Here is a 17049-nt window from a genome sequence, read left to right on the forward strand (position 1 = left end):
TACCCAGCTCGCCTAGCCCAGTCGGGGCTGCAGTGGATGAGTCCAGTTGGTGGCACTGGCTCAAGGGCGGTGCTGACATTCTGTGCCTCATACTGGTTATACAATAGACGTTTTGAAGGAATTCAAAAATATTTATTTTAGTCTGATAATGTTGTTGGTAATAGTAGTAGTAACAGCTGGTACATTTAGATTACTTTCCTGCAATTCACCATGAGGTTCCAGGAAGAGTTACAGCAATTTAAAAATACAGTGACATGTATTTGCTTTTGCTTTAGCTCTGACTGATTTATCACCAATGTTATGGGAACAATGACTAGGAAGTTTCTTCTGTGGAAGGCCCAGGGAAACATTATCGGAGCAGTTCAAGAGCACAATAATATTCTTTTATTGTTCCTATGCACCTTTGAGAGAATTTGCACAGAGGTTCCCCCAATGGATTGTGCTGATAAAAAAGAAGATAGATCAGAATCTACTGGCACAACACTGAATAATGTGCAGGGTGATTGGCCAGGGGATTCTGTTTCCCAATCGTTTTAACAATAGAAGAAAGAAAATAGCAGCCCGAATGTACATTAGATTGCTGAAATGGGGTAACCAGGAATGGATATTTGTTTGGAATGACTATGAGCTCAGCTCTGTGTTGGTACACAAAACAAATCCCTGTGCTCAGAAGCATCACATTTGTTACTGCTAAGTGTATGGCCCCCTTCAGTCTTATTTTTGTGTGTGTGTGTGTGTGTGTGAGAGAGTATATTTTGCAGCATGTCACTGATACAATAACAGTACATTAGTGATGTGTTTATTCTGGACCATCCACACACCATTCTGCTTTATTAGTAGTTCTGTGGTGCTTCCCCAATGTTGCCATATTATTGCTGTCTGGGGGCGCACATTTTCACTATAGTGCGACTAAAGTAGGGCAGGACCCCCACCCCACCGTTAGGAACATCTGTGCTCTGAAAAGTTACAGGATTTCAACTGGAAACTATGAGGCATCAGCTTGCTGCAAGCAAAGCAGTGTGACTGCCCTGAAACTTTTGCTGGTACAAATGGTATTGAAATTGTGGTCATGTGTAACTGTCCTTGTAACATCATGAGTACCAATCATGATGAGTGCACAATAAATGGGACATCTATGTCTTTTACCACCTGCCTTCTGGTGGTGGATGTCAGACCTTTAGTAAAACACAAAAGGGATCCCACAAGCCTGAAGTCTGCTTTCCTCTAGATTGTGCCTTAGATGTGGTTTTAGGACACAATTTTCAGTCCAGCCATATTGCCTAGTGCCCATGGGGTGTTCCCCCTCCCCAGCAACTCTTCCCAGTGACAGGTGGGGAACAAAATGAGAAAAGAGATTGCTGGCGAGAGTTGGGAGACAGTTTTTCTCTGTCCTGTTTAGTATTAATGTGTTAAATTAGTTCAGTTTTATTGCATTGATTTACTGATATGCCTTCTTTTGTTCTTAGTTTGTGCAGTATGTGTTCTGATAGGCTACTGTAATATAAAATAAAAAAAGAAAACAATAGATATGCTTTTTGCTTTCCACACTCAGCCGTAGCTCTCCCCCCCCCATTAATCATAAATTATTTCACATTTCAATACCCCCAAAGGCATCAATACTGAGCTTTTGGTAAAGCACAAGTGTTATTTAAATATACAACACAATCCTACAAACTCAGAAGCAAGGCAGGTTATGTTAATGCAGTACTCAGAATACTAGTTTGGTGAGTTAAATTTTTGCTGTTGGAGTAAGCATTAGCCTCACTGGGCAGGTTATTGTTTTTATATATGGCAGACTCTTATTTTATTTGCTGAATCCTATTTTTTGCTGCTGCTATTTTATTTCTTCTGTGAGATAGTTTTGTTTTTCATTGTCATAAGCCACCCTGAGTGATGCAAATGCATTGGAAGGGCAAGGTAAACATCTACTAAAGAAAGAATGAAATGAATTTTCCTTAATTAGCAGGCAGCCCTGAGACTCATGGGAAGATAACGAGATTATTCTGTTTCCTATCCCAGGTGTTAACTTTCTTTAAGATCATTTGTGTGCACAGATGTGCGCCTGGGATAGAGTAAGATTCTATCTTGACAAATAGAGAGTGTCATATATGCAATGTATAACGTTAATGGACATAAACAATTATTTTATGGATTTATAGGTGATGGAAGAATAATATATAGCCCCGCCGTATCCTTTCAAAACCCCAAACGCTTGTAAATAAGTGAGTCTCATGCTGTCCAAAGCATGATGAATCACTGTTTTTACAAACCATAGCAAAATTATTCATTTTTACACCCTTTCCCCCTCCGTTTCAACAGTCTTTGTTTTTCCTGCCTATTCCCCTGTGCTCAAGAACTATATCGCTACATAATTTTATGAGTACAAATCCAAAGATCAGATGGGTGCCGTTCCCATTAAACAGGGATCATGTAAGTTAAGAATCACAGCCGGAGATCAAGAGTGATTCTGTTTTTATAGTCTTCTCAAGTGAAAACAGGAAAGACACCTAAGGCACTCCTTTAATCCAGATACACTGGACTTTATATGTGAGGAGGAGGACATGTGCTGGAAAGGGGTTTATCAGATTTTACAGATTGGCTACATATAGCCAATGTGGTGCCGTCCAAATGATGGACTCTCAAAATATTTGGCCATTGGCCATTTAGTCTGGGGCTGCTGAGTGTTGTAGCCCCACATCTGGAGTGCACAATGTTGGCTACCCCTGGGTTATTCAGTGACTAACATTGCAATCCTATCATAAAATTACACTCATTGGCCAAGGATAGGACCACTAATAAATCTCCTTGCACCCACAGATTATAAAAATACAGCATGGTTAGAGTTATGTCAGAAAAGATATATTGTTTAACAGACATTACATCATGGGTAGGCAAATTAAGGCCCGGGGTCCGGTTCTGGCCCAATCGCCTTCTAATATGGCCTGCGGATGGTCCAGGAATCAGCGTGTTTTTACATGAGAAGAATGTGTCTTTTTATTTAAAATGCACCTCTGGGTTATTTGTGGGGCCTGCCTGGTGTTTTTACATGAGTAGAATGTGTGCTTTTATTTAGAATGCATCTCTGAGTTATTTGTGGGGCATAGGAATTCGTTCACCCCCCCCCCCCAAATATAGTCTGGCCCCTCACAAGGTCTGAGGCACAGTGGACCGGCCCCCTGCTGAAACAGTTTGCTGACCCCTGCATTACATTATACAGGCACAATAGCTATGCAGGTGTGCACCAGGTAAGGGAGAAAATGGCTGGAGTTTGGGACATGGCATTTGAAGGCATTTTTCCTGGCAGAAGGGTGGCTGTATTTGGGCTGCCAAGAAGAGATCCACGTGCCTCTCTGGTGGAGCTCTAATGCTTTTGGCTGCAGATGTCAGCTGCTGCCTTCTAACTACTGCACTATGAGTGGAGGAGACTGTTTTTTCCTGGCAGCATGCTCGTATCTTATGTGTGGGAGAGGATCAAAAAAGCTACATGACACCATCATTCTCTGTGTTGATTGGTACTGCCATGCCTGGCACCACAGGTGGAGTCCTTAGAGGAGATTCCAGAAACCGCAGAGGTAGAGGATTCCAAAAGCCACCCAGTTGTCTGAGGAGGCAGTGGAGCCATTCCCCATTCCTTGAGAATGCTGGCAGCAACAAGTCCAGGCCAAATAATGTTCTACATAGGGTGTATTTATGGACCCAGAGACATTGCCTGGCTCATAAATAAGTACAGAAACACTTTCATTACTAGCAACTGTGGTATAGTGTGGTCTAGGAGGCTAAAGTATTTAAGCTCTTGAGCTTTCTAGATGCTGGAAATTACACAGGTCTTTGGCTCTTGTTACTGAGTCTAGTTGCTCTGGCTTGCTTTGTTATACCTTGCCTGAGGTATAAACAACTCAGGTCCCAAATATCTGAAAGACTTCCTTCTTTAGATCCTCTCAGAAGCTGGGCTGGGGGAACAACCCAGGAAAGGACTGTGGCAGCCCCCAAGGAGTGAAACTCCGTCCCCACAGAATTGTGCATCAAACTTTCATTATACAGCTTTTGAACTGTTTTTCGTGTATTTTAAATTGCTGGAACAGGTCCTGGGACCTTTGGGTGAATGTTGGGTAATTGATAATGATGATAACAATGATGATATTGGTTTATTTTTATTATTTCTTGAAGCAGGAAGAAACATTATTGTTCTGTGTGCAGGCAGTTGGATGATATTTTATTTAAAGCATTCCCCCCCCCCCCCCCGCTTTTTGGTTGACATAAAGTCAATAACCAACAGAGCAGGATAATACTATGTATAATGTATATCTGCTGCAAACTGTTACAATCTTTCAGGAGAAAATGTCAATCTCTGGAACATTTTAAGTGCATAACTTCATCTATATTGAAAGGTACAAAGGGATTTAGTCGCAACTGCTGGCACTGTAACAGCAATAGCTTTGACACCTATTGACTGAGCTGATGTGATGTTCTAGAACATTCTGTCTAATGAAGGAAGTTGTCAGTCTTTGAACCTTCATAGCATTCCAGGCTTTTAGAGTCAAAGGAAATATTCAAAGGCTGAGGGAAAATGGACAGGGAATGACAGGACAGTTGAGTGAAGCCAGTAGGCAGTATTCTTAAAAACAGAAACACGAAATATGATGACACAGACATCTGAGGGAAAGGATGGCAGACCTGACTGAGAGTTCAAAAAGACTTGCTAATGACTGGGGTTGGTTGCTGTGGCAAAATCTCCCACAGCCAAGGAGAGAAAATGTATGCTGTTGACAAGAAACAATGACAAAAGATTGTAAGTCTGGGGAACAAAAGAAAGTGCAGAAATTCAGAGGCGCAAGCAGAGACCTGAAGAAATAATGGTAGGAGAGTCTAAAATTAAAGTGAGGTTGGTCTGTAGCTTCACAAAAAAAGCTCTATGGGCTGAAGGCAGGGACTGGAGAAGGAAGTTGTGATATTGTGGGTGCTAGGGCTCAATTTAATAGCTCTGGGGCCTAGTCAGTGCTTGTTGTTGCCTTGCTACAGTTGTGGAAGCCTGGAAAGCACTGCTGTGCATGAGAGTCCTGCTCAGTTCTTTCATGTTCTCCTGCTGCCCTGAGCAACAGGAGTCTCCTTCAGGAGTTACTCTCCACACATTTCGAGAGTGTGTGTGAAGAGAGGGCACTGCATGGACCTGGACCTGTCCCATTATCTGAAGAGGAATTTGGCTTAATGTGCGGAGGCTCCTCCATGCAAAGGAGAACCTAAATTGCACAGTGTTGCTGGTTTTGTGGAGAAGCCTGTGTGCATTCAGCTAAAAGTGCATTCCAAGTGTGCATAGGTTTCCCCTTAATACCTTCTGCCCAGCATGTGAAGGTCTTAGAGTGGAGCTGGCAGGTATGGGGATATTGTGGGTGGAGCCAGGTGCGTCTTTTCTTTCCTCATCATTGCAAGAAGAAAATAGGGTGGGCAATCCTATCAATTTTAGCTTTTCACAGTTTCTAATTTTTCCATTCTTAATTTCCATTTTCTGCATTTCCAGTTAATTTTTTTTTATTAGTATTCGGCATTCTAGGGAAAATTCTCCCTAATATACATGTTTTTGTATGCAATTTTTCTCAATATACACGTTTTTTTCAAAGCAGTTTCCTGTAATATAAAGCATTTTTCTTATTTTCACTAATATATGCATTGTATGCTTTTTATGCCCACTTTACATCTGTATATGCATTTTTTAAATATATTAAGCAATGCTGGAGAGGTACATTTCAAAATTCAGAGAAGTGCAAATTTTGAAAAATGGCTTTATTTTGGTTCACATATTGTTTTGGGAAGTGTGAATTTGTTGGTTTGTCTTTAAATGCAAACTGAATTGAATTTCTTCCCCATCCTAAATGATGGATAAAACCATACATAATGAACCCCCTCCCCTTTCTGTGCACCTGCTGGTGGGGACAATAAAACCCTAAGAAAATGAAGAGGGAGAAAGTGTATAACATATCATAAACTACATACCCTTCAACATTTCTCGATGAAAATAGGGGAATAACTAGCAAACTGGGGGAGGAGGTGGGGGAAGACCCTGTTCTGTATTATTCTGGTGACTAACCCTTCAGTGAAGCATGTTAAATTGAAACAGAAAGTAGGACTTGGTCGTGCCTGGCTAGTAGTACTAAAGTGCATCAGGAGGGCAAGAGACGCTCCATCTTTTTTCTGGAAGGACTTCCATGACTGAAAGACAGGCAGAAATGTAACAGCTGTCCTTTCCCCAGTATAGAAATACAGATTTGGGAATTATTGCAAATTCCTGTGAAATGCACAGCTTTTAAATATAAAGGAGTCTCGCAAGGGATGCAAGGGAGATGAGTAAAAAATAAGGAAAGGGGAACTGTTTTTCTGGATGTACCTCAGGTTACAGACGCTTCGGGTTGTGTGATTTCAGGTTGCACATTGCACCGAACCCGGAAGTACTGGAACGGGCTACTTCCGGGTTTTGGCACTTGTGCATGCGCAGAAGAGCTAAATCGCGCCTTGCGCATGTGCAGAAGCACTGAATTGCAACCCGCGTGTGTGCAGACATGGCGCTGTGGGTTGTGGACACTGCTTCCCATGGGAACGTGCTTCCCGCACAGATCATGTTCACAACCCGAGCGTCCACTGTATCCTTAGAGGAAGGTGAGAGGTTTCATTCCCTGACAAGCAACCTTTTGGTGGCCACATGTGAGAGGCAAAAGTGAGCAGAGTGACAGATGTGACTCTTACCTTTGTACAGTAGGCTATATTCTAACCATACAAACAATGCCTGATTTAGGGCACTGCAGGAAGTTCCCCTGCAAAGGGCACTGAGCCAAGGGGGCTCAAAATTGAGAAGATCCATAATTGAGAAGATCCATTTTGGGGCACCACATTTTGGCCTCACACAGGATACCACATTATGAAAGATTACCCAAGTTTGCCCCTGCATGGAAACATCAAAGCTTTCTATACCCCCACACAGTATCTCCAACCGGGCAAGTGAGAGGCATTGGCGCAGTTCAAAGATACATTCCAGGCAGGTAAAAGCACTCAATGATGGTGAAGGCATGGCCTGAGGAGAGCAGCAGACCCTGGGAGACTCCTGAGGGCTGGGTATAAAGGTTCCTCACTCCTTTCTATAGGACCATCTCCATATCTATCTATGAGTCCCATAGAAATGAGATGTGAAGCTTATTATTGGCGGGAACAGCTCTCTTTCTATAACAACTTGAAGCATAATACTGCATGGCACAATACTAATCATGATGTCACTGCAGCAGCTTGATCTGCAGCAAGTACTGTACAATAGTTGCTTTCATTCACCGGCTGATTTCTGCATATTGAAGGCTCAGAAGCAAGCCAAGCAGGGTTTTAGGGGTGGGGGTGGCGGGATGGGGTTGCCAGTTAGCACATCAGAGATCATAGAATCTAAGTTGGGAATGGTAGGGACCCAACTGCAATGCTGGAATTTCAGCTAAAGCATCCATGAGAGATGGCCACCCAACCTCTGTTTAAAAACCTCCAAGGAAGGAGCGTCCATCACCTCTCGTGGGAGTCTGTTCCACTGCTGAACAGCTCTTACTGTCAGAAAGTTTTTCCGAATGTTTAGTCATAATCTTAATTATTATTTTTAACCTCTCTTGCAAGCCTGAGCTCATTCTGGGCTTTAGCCAGTCTGACTTTCCCCATGCAACTGTTGCCTACTCAGGTATACTCCTTTGTGATTTCCCCCTTTCTTCTATTTCTTATACATGCCCTTCTTAACTCTCAGTTCACCTGTAAGCTCCTCATGCAGCCACACCTGTTTCCTTAGATGCCTCCTACTTTTCTTTCTTGTTGGTATTCTTTCTTGTTGGTATTTGGGCCTTCAGTATTTCTTCTTTTAGAAACTCCCATTCTTCTTGGACTCCCTTCTCATTGAGTATTTCTGACCACGGGATCACACCCAGTAGCTCCTTCAGCTTGTTGAAATTGGCCAACACAGGGATCGAACCCGCAATCTTGGCATTGTTAGCACCACGCTGTCACAATCCAATGCCCATCAGCCTCAGGCAGCACAGTCAATGTCCAGGGACAATGGGAGTTGTGGTCCAGGAACATCTGCATGTCCATGGGTTTCTCCATCCCTGTCCTACATTCTCACCTGAGATGGAGCAGGCTTGAAAGGCTAACCTGCAAAAAATAATGGCAGCTCTCAGTAATGAAGAATACAGAGCTAATAACTTATACTGAAAAAGAATCTCTTCTCCCCATATTAAAGATATATACTTCTTCAGTTCTGAAAATGACTGCAAATTGATCTAAGATTGCAGGTTTTTAAGTATGCAATAAAACATGGGTGCACAGAGAAGTTACAGCTGTGGCCTTGGGCTACTCGGGAAAGATATTTGCCTGTACTGAAGATTTGTCTTCTTAAATGGTCTCCTGGATGCAGTGGGCTTTTTTGTTTTTTTATGTAAGTAGCTTCTCAGTTTTGGCATCTAGATTGGCTAGTGACAAACTGGATTGACCTTTAGCTGCCAGTTGATTACATTTTTGTTTTAGGATAATGGAGTGTCAGTGCATTTTAAAGTTACTGTTATCTACCATCTGTTTTTATTTTCCTTTTATCTGCTATATCCCCACCCTTTATTGTATTAATTTTTGTGTGCCTAATTTTTTGTATTTTTTTGTACATATTGTTAGCCACCATGGGTGAAAGAGTACTACTGGAAGAGCAAGGTAAAAATGCTTGTAAATAGAACATGCCTGTTAAGAAGTATATTGTACACTACCTGCTGAGCTTGTGTATCATCACTTATGCTGAGAAACAGGAGATGCTTTTTCTTGAATAATGGATCTCTTTCCAGACTCCCCACACACCACCCCCCCAATGTCCAAAAGTGTGCTGTCAAAGCTTTTGCTTTATTACATTCCCAGAGAGAAATCTTGAAACTCTCTCAAGGTGGAAAAAAAAAATCTTTCTCTCCAAGTTCCTTCCTGGAAGATATAGTTCTCAAACTGGTTTTAACTCTAGTTCCAAATAAATGAGCAAATATCTATGTGACTTTCCAGTTTCCCTCTCTTCCTCATAGAGGATTCCCCCCACTCCCATTGCAACATGTCAACTGCTAATTAACAGCATGATCCTAGACAGTTCTACTCAGAATTAAATCCAATTAAGCTTGTTGGGGCTTACTCCCAGGTAAATATGCATAGCATTGCAGCCTAACCCATTTACAAGGCACTTGGGATCAACTATTGTAAGCTGTTGTCTTCAAAATTATATTAAATTTTCTCTAACTCATTTCCTTATTATTCCCCAATGGAAATTCCTAAACAAATATGTCTTCAGCGGACAGTAAAACAATTTGGATGGCAGAAATCCAATTTTTGCTCTGTCTCTCTCTAAGTGGCTTGGTTATGTATGAGAAATAATGTAATGCTTTATTGTCCAATTAGTTTGTTCTGTGTAACAAAAGTGTGGTGATACGTAGCGAAGTACAAAGGAAACCTGTTAGAGAGCTCATATTTTCCTCCCACAACTTGAGGATTTCCCTTCTCCGTTCTGCTCTTAAAGGCGACTCCACTTCCTTCCTGACTTCTTTGTTGGGTAGGGTGGTCTCTTGGTTTTGCTGTGAGGGAAAGGTCATCTGTTTCGTAATGAATAGCCACTTACAGGTATTGTGGAACAGTATGGTTTGACCCTTGAAACTCATTGAGTAATAATTCAAAAACAATCCAGTGGCTTGATCAAAGCCTATTTCTGTTTTCCTTTTTGCACCTCTTCTTTTGTAAATGCTTCACACAGGCTTTAGAGACTTGAAGGACGTGCATCATCTAACAAAGCAATCCAACATGTCTACTCAGGCACTGGAAATTACAATTATCTCCTATTACACAATACAGTGGTGATCAAATGTTCATGAAGTGGTTCTTATGAGTGTGTTTATTTCACTTATTATCACTGAATGAGATTTCTGTAATTGATCCAGGTATTTTGCAGGTTAGTCTCTATCATGACTGGACATGGGGTTTTTTAACGAAGAACTGAAAAAACAACAACAGACACATGCATAAAGAAGAAAAAGAATAACCCACCCATACCCAGTCCCTAGTTCAAAAGTTACCAACCACCCTCTACTTTTCCCTTCAGAAACTTTTAAATAAACTGTCAAGTGCTGCCTATAGTGTCATAAAGGTAAAGGGACCCCTGACCATTAGGTCCAGTCATGACCTACTCTGGGGTTGCGGTGCTCATCTCGCTTTATTGGCCGAGGGAGCCGGCGTACAGCTTCCGGGTCATGTGGCCAGCATGACTAAGCCGCTTCTGGCGAACCAGAGCAGCGCATGGAAACGGTGTTTACCTTCCTGCCAGAGTGGTACCTATTTATCTACTTGCACTTTGACGTGATTTCGAACTGCTAGGTTGGCAGGAGCAGGGACCAAGCAATGGGAGCTCACCCCGTTGCGGGGACTCGAACTGCTGACCTTCTGATGGGCAAGTCCTAGGCTCTGTGGTTTAACCCACAGCGCCACCTGCATCCCTATAGTGTCATATTATGGGTGTTAAAAATCCTATGTGAATGAATGGTAGAATACAGCATTTCGACAAATCATTAATCAGATGAAACCCAGCCTTGTGTTCATTTCACGAAATGACAGTGTGACTTATTCAACTTTACAGTAAACAGCGCCACTTCAAGATCAATATTTGGGTACCGTACCATTTCTGGAGTGGGGGCGTTGATGCAACCTTTTTCCATGGTAGGGGACTCTCCCACGGTGTTCCCTCCACTTGATGTGGGAGTAATGTTTTGCTTCTGTTCCACGGTAGGCAGAAGAACGAGAGGGAATCCTCTGTGCTCTTTCATTTTGAGTACTTTCAGTTTGAACTATGTAGGTTGTGCTTCTGTGCAATATGATTAAGCGGTCTTTCAACTGTGGATATTTTAGAAATGGATTTCCCTGAACGTGACCTTTTGAGATATATATGTATCTCATCAAAGCACTTTGTCCTGTGATTAAGGCTGTGGTTAATGTATCGTAGCACCAGTGAGTATCTTGACTATGGTGAGTACCTGAAGATTTCTTTTTTCTTTACTTCAGTTCTGCTTAGATACATAGTTTACACAGTTTTTCAAGTTTTTAAATAATTGCTTTCATTTTTTTAAAAAAATATGCACCTTTACAAAAACTACTTATATATTTTAGTTTGAAAAATGCAGCACTCAAAAATCCATGCATCATTTTCTGATCATTGGTTGGTCCTGATAAGGTATTGTTTCATTTTGTTTGTGAGTTACTTATTAGCTAGATTTTCAGTTTCTTCTCTTTTCTTCTCTCTTCAGACCTATGGATGAATATGGTCAAGGAATATCAGCAGATATGCATCTCTGTAGAAGCTGTCGTGTAGACAGTTTTTAAGATCAAACAAAACAAAAGTATAACGATTATCCCAAACATATAAACCATAATCAAATACAGAGTTAGGTGCACTTGTTGTTAAATCCTATGTATACCAACTCTGAAGTAAAACCTATTGGGTTCAGTGGGGATTACTCTCAGGTAAGTGGGTGTCAAATTGTAGCCTTAAACCATTGGAGCCATAGTTCCAGTTCTATAGGTCTTTACTTAGACGTAAGACCAACTGTGTTCAGAAAATTGCAGCTTCGCTCTGTATTTGATTATGGCCATTAACTTGGAAGGTATTTGCGCTCATATAAACATAATTGACTGCAAAGAGAGTGTGCTTAAAACTGCATCATAAAACACGTGTAATACCTGCTGGAGATGAGTTAGGAGGATAAGCAAGTTGACTATATTTTGTTCAATAAACCATTACACTAGCAGAAATCAGTTGAGCCCCTAAGTTTTAATTAGCTGAAATCCAAACAGTTCAGATTGTTTGTTGACTGAGGCTCTTCATTTGTCGCTTTTAAACAAATAACAATAATGGTTTATTATTAATAATAATATAGTAAAAATGTCAGTAATGTGGTTTTTGTTTTTGGTTGCTACACTTATTAGGTAGTATGTAATTTTAAAAACTTCATGCTGGATTTTTTGGCTAAATTGTGTGGCATTTCTCATAAGTCATATTCTCAAGGAAGTCAGCTGTCATTTCTTTTTGTCTGCTTGATAAAAAGATTTTAAACATAGTTTTCAGTACTTCACCAGAAAATTGTTTTAAACCTTTGCACATTTTAATGTAGCTAAAATCAGCTCCCTATTACATGTGAGGCAAGGACTATCCTGGGGTCTGAGAACTTCACGAACAGTATATCAGTAATCTTTACTAACAATAATTAAGGTATGTATGTAGAATTATGCCCATATAATAATGTCGGGTGATGCTGAGTGGTTTGCTTTATAGCTGGAGAAGGAGGCAGAATTTGAATGGGGAACTTTCTGATTATTTTAGCCAGTGTGCTGCACAAGCACACATCCCCTTAACCTGCGTATGGCCCACTTGACCACTTGGATCTTTGGAACTGACAGGGAGCTGCCACATAATACTTCTTCTGCATTTGTAATAAAATGCCACATTTAGTGTGGCAGCACTAAACTCCGGAACGCCCTGCCTATTGGCATCAACCACGTTCCTTCACTGTATTCTTTTCATGCATGCATAAGACATTTTGTGTGTGTAGGCAACACTATCCAGACACGTAGAATGCTGACGTGTATTATAATCTCTACTTTTGCATACTGTTTATTTTCACTGTCTTTTGAATGCTTTTTCAATATCTCATTTTTAACTGTCTTTTATCAATCATATTATTATTATTATTATTATTATTATTATTATTATTATTTACTTTCAATCAAGCAGTATGTAAATATTGCAAAATAAAAACAAAACAAAGTGGTTTTCAAATCATAAAAATAGCAAGGTGTGCAAATATAAAGTGATACCAGGGCCATTCCAGAGTGGGGTCCAAGGCAAATCCCCATGCATTCATCTTTCCCCTCCCCCACCACCACCTCTACTATCCCTCATCCTTTTCATGGCAATGGTGGTGACACAACTTACTTTCTGTTGTGTTGTTTTGGGGAGCGCACACAACTTTAGTAATTCTGGCCTCTGTTCTCTCTCTTCTTTACATTTTGTGCAATGCTTTAGCCGAGGCAGTTCTACCAAGGCCTTCTGCTTCATCTCTCCATGGCTTGATCTAGGAAGAAAGGCAATGGTGGGTCTCATTATGTGGTGGGAGGCAGCCGGGCTGGCCAGGCAGCATGGCACAGATCCCAAGGTGGCTGCCCCTATTTGAATCCCCAGGAATGAATGGGGATGGAGGAGCAGAAGGTTCTCTCCCTCAGTGCAGTACAAAATCATGTCGCAAGAAGGTAGAAAAAGATTACAACTGTATTATCCCCTCATCACACATTTTTAATGCCAGTTACTTTCATCACTGTTTTGATTGAGAAGTGGTGCAATTTAATGTGATTTTGCACTAAACTTTCAAGGCAATATTCCTGACTGGGGACGAGACGGTGTTCACGTCAAATGCGCCTGTAGGATAAGAAGACCAGACAAGATGTACTTTAGACATGCACAGGAAGACTTTAAAAGCCGAACCCTGTATAGAAGAGTTATTCTGGCTTGAAAAGTATATGTGCATCTTACTAACAATCTTGTGATCTAGTTGTTATTGTGGCAGTAGCAGGATTACCCTTTTGTCTTCTTCTTTGATTTTTAAAGTCCTGCAAAAAACCTTGAAAAAAAACGATGTCTTTCTAACAAAATAAAAAAAATCCTTCCAGTAGCACTTTAGAGACCAACTAAGTATGTTATTGGTATGAACTTTTCTGTGCACGCACACTTCTTCATATACCAATAACAAACTTAGTTGGTCTCTAAGGTGCTACTGGAAGGAAATTTTTTTTATTTTGTTTCAACTATGGCAGACCAACATGTCTACCTACCTGTACCTATGTCTTTTTAACGTTAGCACTAATCTCAGGTTGCTCACCAGGGCAAGACAGTTTGAGCATATAACACCAATAATGGCCTGGCTGCCGATTAGTTTCTGGACCCAATTCAAAGTGCTGGTTTTGACCTATAAAGGCTTAAATGGTTCAGGACTGCAATAACTCAAGGACTGCCTCTCCCTATGTGAACCAACACAGATCCTGCAATCATCATTGGGGGCCCTTCTTCATTTGTCCCCTGCCCCGGTGAGAAGTCCAAAGGGTGGCAACACAAGAATGGGCCTTTTCTGTGGTGGCTCCCCATTTGTAGAATGCACTCCCTGGAGAGGCTCGCTTGGTGCCAGCATTATATATTGTTAGGCAGCAGGCCTTGGACTAATTAAACAATATATGAACTTTTAAACTGTGTTGGGGGTAGTGTTTCTGTTTATTACTATGTTAGATACTTTTTGTGTTTTTATATTGTAAACCACCATGCGATTCTCAGATGATATAGAAGTAAGTATAGAAAGTAAGTAAGTAAGTAAGTAAGTAAGTAAGTAAGTAAGTAAGTAAATCCTCTCCCCTCTTTTTTTAATTATTAGAGTGACCAGGAAGGCTCTTGGAAGTTTCTTGATATGAATACTGGTCATCCATCGGATTCAGAAAGGTATTAACAGTTCTGCACATTTTACTCCGCTTTTTGGTGAAGACTTGTGATACCTCAAATAAACTGAAACTGCTCTATCTTTTTTTTAAAAAAATAGTAAGCATTCTATTATGGCTCAAGCTGGCAAATATTCTAAAGCCTGAGCTATCAGATGCTAGTGAAACTAGATTAACTGCAACAGGTGCTAAGAAGTGGATGGATTCTGCACAATCTATCAGTGTATTAAAAGAGAAACAAAACTAATGTAAGGGTGTGATTGAAAGACACCAGTTCCTGATTTATCAGCTTCTGAGACTGCAGTGCACAAAGCACGTGCGCCAATGTGCTTAATCCTGTCTATTCACATTTGAAGTGACATGTAGCCTGACCCCGGGCAAGTTTTCTTGGTGTTAGCCTCCACTGAACTCAGTGGGATTTTATTCCAAAATAGCTTTGTGCAGAATTACAGCCTAAGTGATGTTCATCAGATTATATGTTTGAGATGCATGGGCATGTGAGATTTGAACCAATTGTCAAGGTGACTTCATAGCAGGGGGTTCTTCATTTGAGGACTGCAGCTTCAAATCACTAGAACAGAAGCACTTCTTAGATCACTTTTTGGGTTCCCCCTCCATCTTAGTTTTCCATTATCTGTGAACAGATTCTCTTCCCTGACACCTTTCATCATATATGGAGATCTGAAGCAGCTCTAATTTGCTTGTTTGTTGATGTCGTTTAGTCGTTTAGTCGTGTCTGACTCTTTGTGACCCCATGGACCAGAGCACGCCAGGCACTCCTGTCTTCCACTGCCTCCCTCAGTTTGGTCAAAAATTTGCTTGTTTAGATATCTGCATTAGTGATTCGATTTTTCCACACTCCTAAATACGTAACGCCTCATTGGCCTGGCAAAATTCAGCCCGCATCAGTTAGCACCTCTCAAGAAGACTTTCAGGAAACATTCATAATTCGTTTTGTAGCTTAAGATGAGAGCAAGAGGTAATTATTTTGGTTGGGCACAGTTGTTTCTGACTGGCTTATTCACTGTGAATTATGACTATTTTAGTCATAATAGTCATAATTCTGTAGAACAGATAATAAAAAGGCAAGAAATTATGTTTATTTATGTTTATTATTTTATTAGAATGATTTACCATGCCTTTCTGCTAATACAGCAGTCAAGGCACCAACCACCACATTATTAATTTAAAAAATATACAATAAAAAAAATAAAACTAAGAGAGGCAACATTCATGTTATTGTGAAATTATCACCCCTGCTAGAAATAACAAATGTCACTCTGATATTAAATTTAGTTAGGTGGTATTGTGAACATGTGCCCTGCCTCTAAAGTATCACCAGGAAGAAGAAAACTGTTCTAGGTTGCATTGCCTTAAGTTGTGATGGAGATATAAACTCACTCCAAGAACATGTATTAATATCCATTTATTTATTTTTTAAAAAATCTAGAAAAATATTTCAGAAAAATGGTTTCAGAATAAACTCAACATATTCCAGCGAAGGTCAGCCAGAGAAGATTAAAAATAGCTTCTAAAACTGATAAAAACAAGAGACATCAAGAAGGAAGAGTCCTTCCAGGCCACAATGCAGGAATCTCCCTACCGTGGTGTGAACTATCACCACTCCTGTAGAAACTTCAGATAAAGGTCAAGGCTTAGACTGCATACACCTTCCCATTAACTCTGCATTCATTGCACTTCACTGCTGTTTTGGGAAAGTGGTGCACACAGGACACTAGCCGCCATCTATATTAATCCTGTGTATTCTAGCCCAGTGTTTCCCAACCTTTTTTGGGCAAAGGCACACTTGTTTCATGAAAAAAATCTCAAGGCAAGCCACGCCCCCTCCAGCCAGCCGATTGGCTGGCCAGGAGGCGTGGCCGGATGGGATTCCCCTGCTCTCGCGGGGGCTGAGATGGGATTCCCCGCTCACGTGGGGGCGGATGGGATTCCCCGCTCACGTGGGGAAGGGCGTGATGCCCGCAACCCCACCTCCTGGGGCAGGCCCAGTAGCGAGCGGATGCGCAGGCCAAGTAGCGAGCGGTGATGGGATGTGGGAGCTCGCTCGCTCGCCGTCCCGCGTGTGCTCGCCGCCGCCGCCCCGCCTCTCACCGCCCGACTCGCCCGCCTCCACGGAACACAAGGCAAAGTTCCACGGCACACTACTGTGCCGCGGAACACCGGTTGGGAAACACTGTTCTAGCCTGTCATCTCTTATGATCTCCCAGCCTCAAAGTAGTCCAATGTAGTCCTTTTCTTGCTCTTCTATGCATAGTTCCTTTAGACGGCAGGAGCCACAGCAGCTATAGCAACAGTCGGCATGTACTGAGCAAATGTGCACAAATGAAGGCTACTCCTTTTGGCTGGAAAAATGCAGCTCTCAGTGTCTCAGAATCCAATACACCTTGGTTATTTGCCACTGCCCCAGGCCACAGCAGGGGGAAAAGCTCTTTGGCTCCTACCATTATCTATTATTATTATTATTATTATTATTATTATTAT

The 17049-nt window shown here is 41.4% G+C and overlaps 1 protein-coding gene across 1 annotated transcript in view; it reads left to right on the forward strand.

Annotated features, from left to right (window-relative positions):
- The first annotated feature begins 14491 nt into the window (after positions 1-14491).
- The window catches only part of TNIP3 (TNFAIP3 interacting protein 3), a 64788-nt gene continuing 62230 nt past the window's right edge, over positions 14492-17049 (forward strand). Inside the window, exon 1 of the mRNA XM_081208153.1 lies at positions 14492-14551. Coding sequence (XP_081064279.1) covers positions 14520-14551 — 32 coding nt within the window. The 5' untranslated portion in view covers positions 14492-14519. The remainder of the gene's footprint in view (positions 14552-17049) is intronic.

The sequence above is a fragment of the Podarcis bocagei genome (genome assembly GCF_964188305.1).
Source record: "Podarcis bocagei genome assembly, chromosome: 9".
NCBI lineage: Eukaryota > Metazoa > Chordata > Lepidosauria > Squamata > Lacertidae > Podarcis > Podarcis bocagei.